Here is a 5963-nt window from a genome sequence, read left to right on the forward strand (position 1 = left end):
TTACGACTAGTAATCGAATGGTCCAAAAGATTAGTGGGCCTTGATCATAAATGATGGGTCATTATTGTTGGACCGATGACCCATCATGAGGATATAATCCATCGCATTTATATCTTAACAAATATTATATCAGATAAGATCTGAACAACCGGATATTCAGGTATAGCTGTTTATATTATATTCTGTTTATATTTGATAATAATCTATATATACAGGGCTGGAATGACAAGTCAGGTACGCTCTCTCTTATGCTATTTTACTCTACAGTATACTTGCGATCCTTCACCTAATTCATTCTGAATTAGTTGAGTGATTTCATTCTACATTCTCATATTGAGAATCCTTAGCCTTGCACTCAAGGCTCTTCACTACTACACCCTAACTTGGGTGTCGGAGTGCCATTGCAGGTACCTCCCCCCTCCGGTCAAAGATTGGACATTGCCGGACGGCTGAAGATTGAAGGAGAGCGGACGTTCAATTCACAAGAGAAGGTGCACCAATCTACTTAGTCAAGTAGCACAAAGCGGGAGTGCCACGTCACCCAGGTCAGTTCTTTCGGTCCCAGAAATTCACACCGAAACTTTTTGGCGCCCACCGTGGGGCCCGAAAGTCAAGACTCCCAATGATGACCACAAGAGGCATGGAAAATCTAGATCTGATCCAGATGATAAGAGAACTACAAACGCAGCTAGAGGAACAAGCTCGAACTATTGCAACTTTACAGCAAGAGTTACAACAGAAGAAGACCGACGATGCCGAACGCAGTAAAGAAAAACAACACGACCGGGAGACATCAGAAGACAGTCAAAATCATAATTCGCCTCCTCCCCCCCGGTCCCCGGACTTCTTGCCGTTCACTGATGCCATCATGCGGGCCCCTATGCCCGACCGACCTCCGCCTCAAGTTGAAATGTTTGATGGCACGACGAATCCAGATCATCATTTGCGAAACTTCATTGATTCTATGGCCTTTTACACTCAAAGTGACCCGGTAAAATGCCGGGCGTTCTCCGTGTCACTGAGGGGTGAAGCCCTAGAGTGGTATTACACCCTTCCACCCAATTCGGTGGACAGTTTCCGCACGCTGATGGGCATGTTCAAAAAACAATACTCCACCAACCGGTACGAGGAGGTTACTACGGCCGAGCTAGTCAATCTCAGACAGGGGAAAGACGAAACTCTCAGAGCCTTCATGCATCGATACAATCACGCCGCTCGGAGGATAAAAGGCGCCAGTCCCGAATTCATTATTAGCAGTCTACCCAATTGCCTAAAAACAGGATTCGTCTCTGAAAGCTTATACGCCGAGTTGCCCAGTACGTTGGAGGAGTTGCAGCAAAAAATGGCCAAATTTATCAAAATGGAGGATCAGAGGATCTTTCGGAAACAACAACACGAGGAGCATCCAGTAAGTGGTAACAAGAAGGAGGGGAAGCGTCGGGTTGAGAATGCCCGGGATCAGAAACCACCGGCGATTCTAAACCCTAGATACGACCGCTATGCGCACCTTACTGTCCCTAGAGAAAAGGTGTTGGAGAGGGCTCTACAGTCCAACCTGATCTTTCAAAGAAGAAAATTTCCACCTAAAAACGTGGACACGGCGCAGATATGCCGATTCCATAATTCAGGGGGGCATACTACTGAAGGCTGCCAAACTCTCAAAGACGAATTGGAGAAGTTAATTCGTGCTGGACACCTCCGGGAATTCGTGAAGGAGGATTCTGGCCGCACAGGACACTCTCCCAGAAAGACACGAAGAAGCCCAAAACATGCAAAGCAGAAGGGTAACCACTCACGCGACCGTTCTCGTAGTCCCCCGAGGCACAGATCCCGTAGTCGACCTAGAGAGCGGGATCTCACGGTCAAAGGCAGGATTGATACTATTTCGGGCGGTTTTGCTGGAGGAGGTGCTTCATCCTCAGCCCGAAAGAGACATTTGAGAAGTCTGCACAGCGTACACTCGGTGGTACGCAATCCAGTGTCAATGCCTGATATAACCTTCACAAACAGGGATTTTCATGCACCAGATCCTGATCAAGACGATCNCATGGNCATCACAGCCCGCATTGCACAGTATNATGTGGGCAAGGTNCTTGTTGATCAAGGCAGTTCANTCANTATACTATACTGGACAACCTTCCGAAGAATGGAAATCGCAGAAGATGTGATTGCTCCGTTTAACGAGCAAATTGTTGGTTTTGCTGGAGAAAGAGTAGACACCCGGGGGTATCTCGACTTGCGAACCCGCCTAGGGTCCGATGATGATGGTAAAGAGCTCCGAGTTCGTTTCTTGCTGGTGGAGGAGAACACGTCCTATAATGCCCTTCTAGGACGTCCTTGCCTAAATGCTTTTGGGGCGATCGTCTCTACCCCACATTTGGCAATGAAATTTCCTACCGACAGAGGAAATATATGCACCGTTTGGGCAGATCAGAAAACCGCCCGTCAATGCTACGTAGTCGGTCTAAAGGTGACGCCTTACAGAAGAGAGAACCGTACTGAAGCTATTCTTATTTATCTTGATCCCAGGACCAATACGGACGAGCGGATACAACCTCAAGGCGAGATAAAACCTTTCATAGTGGGCAAAAATGAACAACAAACTACGTCCATCGGGGACAACCTTCAGCCGTTAGAAGAAAATGCATTGAAGGAGTTATTAAAAGGCAACAACGACTTGTTCGCTTAGAGCGCGTCGGATATACCCGGAATCCATCCCAGCGTCATCGCGCATAAACTGTCCATAGTCCGAGAGGCCCGACCGGTGTCCCAAAAGAAACGGAGGTTTGGTGATGAAAAGCGGACAGCCATTCGAGGTGAAGTAGATAAGCTCCTCAAGGCGGGGTTTATACGAGAATTGACCTACACTACATGGTTATCTAATGTAGTCATGGTAAAAAAGGCAAATGGACATTGGAGAATGTGTGTGGACTTCACTGATCTCAATAAAGCATGCCCTAAGGATTCTTATCCTCTCCCCAATATTGACCGGTTGGTAGACGGAGCTTCCGGACACACCGTTCTATGTTTTTTAGATGCCTACTCGGGGTATAATCAAATCCCGATGTATGTCTCGGATCGAGAGAAGACGACCTTTATCACAGAGCAGGCCAATTACTACTATGAGGTCATGCCGTTCGGACTCAAGAATGCGGGCACCACTTATCAATGCCTAATGGATAAAGTCTTCCATAATCAGATAGGTCGTTGCATGGAAGTATATGTTGACGATATGGTAATCCGAAGCCACACACATCATCAGCATCTTAAAGATTTAGAAGAAGTCTTTCAACAACTCAAACACTACAACATGTGTCTAAACCCTAATAAATGCACTTTCGGGGTGTCCGCCGGAAAATTCTTAGGTTTCATGTTAACCTATCGAGGAATAGAAGCGAATCCAGACAAATGTCGGGCGATATTGGAGATGCAGAGTCCCACCAAGCTAAAGGATGTCCAATGCTTAGTCGGACGTCTAACAGCCCTATCACGATTCATACCGAGGCTTTCTGATCATATCAGACCTAACCTGAAGAACATGAAAAAGGGTGTACCTCGGCACTGGGATAACGATTGCGAAGAGGCCTTCTCTAAAGTAAAAAGCATTATGACCAGTCCACCTATCATGGCTCGTCCAACTGAGGAGTTCGAGTTGCAACTATACTTGGCTGCATCCAGCCACTCGGTAAGTGCAGCCCTCATCTAGGAAAGTCTCGACTTTAAGCTGATATATTTCCCCAGCCGAACCTTGCAAGGGTCAGAGGAAAGATATTCTCAGGTGGAAAAAGTGGCGCTAGCCCTGCTGACAGCGGCACAACGTCTCCGGCCGTATTTTCAGAGTCATCAGGTAGTCGTCCGGACAAACCATCCGATCGCTAAGATTCTCAGGAAGCCTGACTTGGCGGGGAGGATTGTAGCCTGAGCGATCGAGCTATCTGAATTCGGCCTACGATATGAACCACAAGGTTCCGTTAAAGGTCAGCACCTAGCAGATTTTGTAGCCAAAATCTATCGTCCAGAGGAACCCAACATTTGGCATCTCAATGTAGATGGGTCTTCTGACAGAAGAGGAGGAGGAGCCGGCGTTGTGCTCGAAGGACCGCACGGCCTACTGGTCGAACAGGCGGTCAGCTTTAACTTCCAACTTAGCAATAACCAGGCAGAATATGAAGCTCTCATTAGCGGATTATTGCTGGCCAAAGAGTTGGAAGTCAATCATCTGGAGTGCAGAATGGATTCTCAACTAGTTGTGGGACAGCTTAACGGAACTTTCCAGGTCAAGGACGATCATTTGCTACGCTATTATCACAAGGTTAGTGAGTTAATCAAATCATTTACCAGTTTTTCCGTGACCCACATACCCAGGGCACAAAACTCACAGGCGAACCTGTTGTCAAAGTTGACTTACTCCCGCAAGAAGTCTCAACTCTCTTCAGTGATCAAAACCACACTGCATAAGCCGTTGTTGGAAGCATATACCACTAACGTTGTCACACCGCGAAATGATTGGCGGCAGGACATAATTCAACTGATGGTCCAACAAGAACAGGGCGGACGGCTCAATATCACTGATTCTAAACGAATTGCCCGTTACATGTTTGTGGGTGATGATTTGTACCGGCAAGGTTATACTACCCCGTTGCTGAAATGTCTATCCGACGAAGAAGCTAAGTACGTCATGCAAGAATTACATCATGGTGTTTGCGGTTCACATTCAGGAAAAAGGATACTGAGGGCCAAGATTCTACGAGCCGGTTTCTACTGGCCCTCTATGGAGCAAGATTGTGCGACATTCGTACAGAAATGTATCTCCTGCCAGTCTCATTAACATAATTTACGAATTCCTCCCTCTGAACTACATGAAATCATCTCCCCGTGGCCCTTCACGCAGTGGGGGATGGATATAGCCGGACCTCTACCGGTCGGCAAAGCACAATGCAAATACCTCTTGGTCGCGGTCGATTACTTCACCAAGTGGATTGAAGCAGAGGCCCTCGCAATAATAAGTGCTCAAAAGGTACAAAGCTTTATCTGGCGCCTGATTTGCAGGTTTGGGTTACCACACAAAATCGTAACCGATAACGGTCAGCAATTTGTTGAACGGAAACTAGAGGATTTCCTCAAAGGCCTAGGCATTAAACATGTCACAAGCTCAGTAGAACATCCGCAAACAAACGGGCAGGCTGAGTCAGCCAACAAAGCCATTATTTCCGAGTTAAAGAAGAGACTTGGGCGTGCTAAAGGATTGTGGGTCGAAAAGTTGCCCGAAGTGCTTTGGGCGTACAGGTGCACACCGCACGGTTCAACGGGCGAAACGCCCTTCAACCTCACTTATGGCACAGACGCAATGCTTCCGGTGGAGGTCGATGAACCGACAATACGACGAGAGATGCAAGACATGAACCTCAATGAAAACCAGCTGAGGGTTAACTTGGACACTCTACCCGAAAGGCGTGAAGTGGCCATGATATGGAATGCAGCTCAGAAACACTACTTGTGCGGCGATACAACACAAAGGTCAAACCACGAAGCTTTACCACAGGCGACCTTGTTTGGCGAAAGAGAGGCGAAGCTCACAAAGAAAAAACGTACGGCAAGCTATCAGACAACTGGGAGGGACCCTTCCGCATCATAGAAGATTTGAAGAACGGTGCATACCGGTTGGAGCATTTGGACGAAAAGGCCATTCCAAACACATGGAACACCACACATTTAAAGTTCTACTATAGTTAGAATTTCAAATTTACTGCATTTCAGATTTACTGCATTCTCCATTTGTTTCAAAACATTTGTTCACGTTGTTTCAATGAAACTACTCAGTTTATCATTCAGCAATTTATTCAAAAAATTACGGACTAAATGTCTGGACAACCAAAGGCAGCACTTGCCTTCCGGACTAAACGTCCGAACGGACTAAATGTCCGAGCTCTCAAAGGCAGCACTTGCCTTCCGGACTAAACGTC

General features: G+C 46.9%; 1 protein-coding gene across 1 annotated transcript; it reads left to right on the top strand.

The window, feature by feature from the left end:
• The first annotated feature begins 625 nt into the window (after nt 1-625).
• LOC106766203 lies at nt 626-2689 on the top strand. Its single transcript, XM_014650951.1, has one exon. It carries the CDS (start codon nt 626-628, stop codon nt 2687-2689), a length of 2064 nt encoding a protein of 687 aa, XP_014506437.1.
• Nucleotides 2690-5963: the final 3274 nt, after the last annotated feature.

This window comes from Vigna radiata, chromosome 7 (genome assembly GCF_000741045.1).
Source record: "Vigna radiata var. radiata cultivar VC1973A chromosome 7, Vradiata_ver6, whole genome shotgun sequence".
In the NCBI taxonomy this organism is placed as follows: domain Eukaryota; kingdom Viridiplantae; phylum Streptophyta; class Magnoliopsida; order Fabales; family Fabaceae; genus Vigna; species Vigna radiata.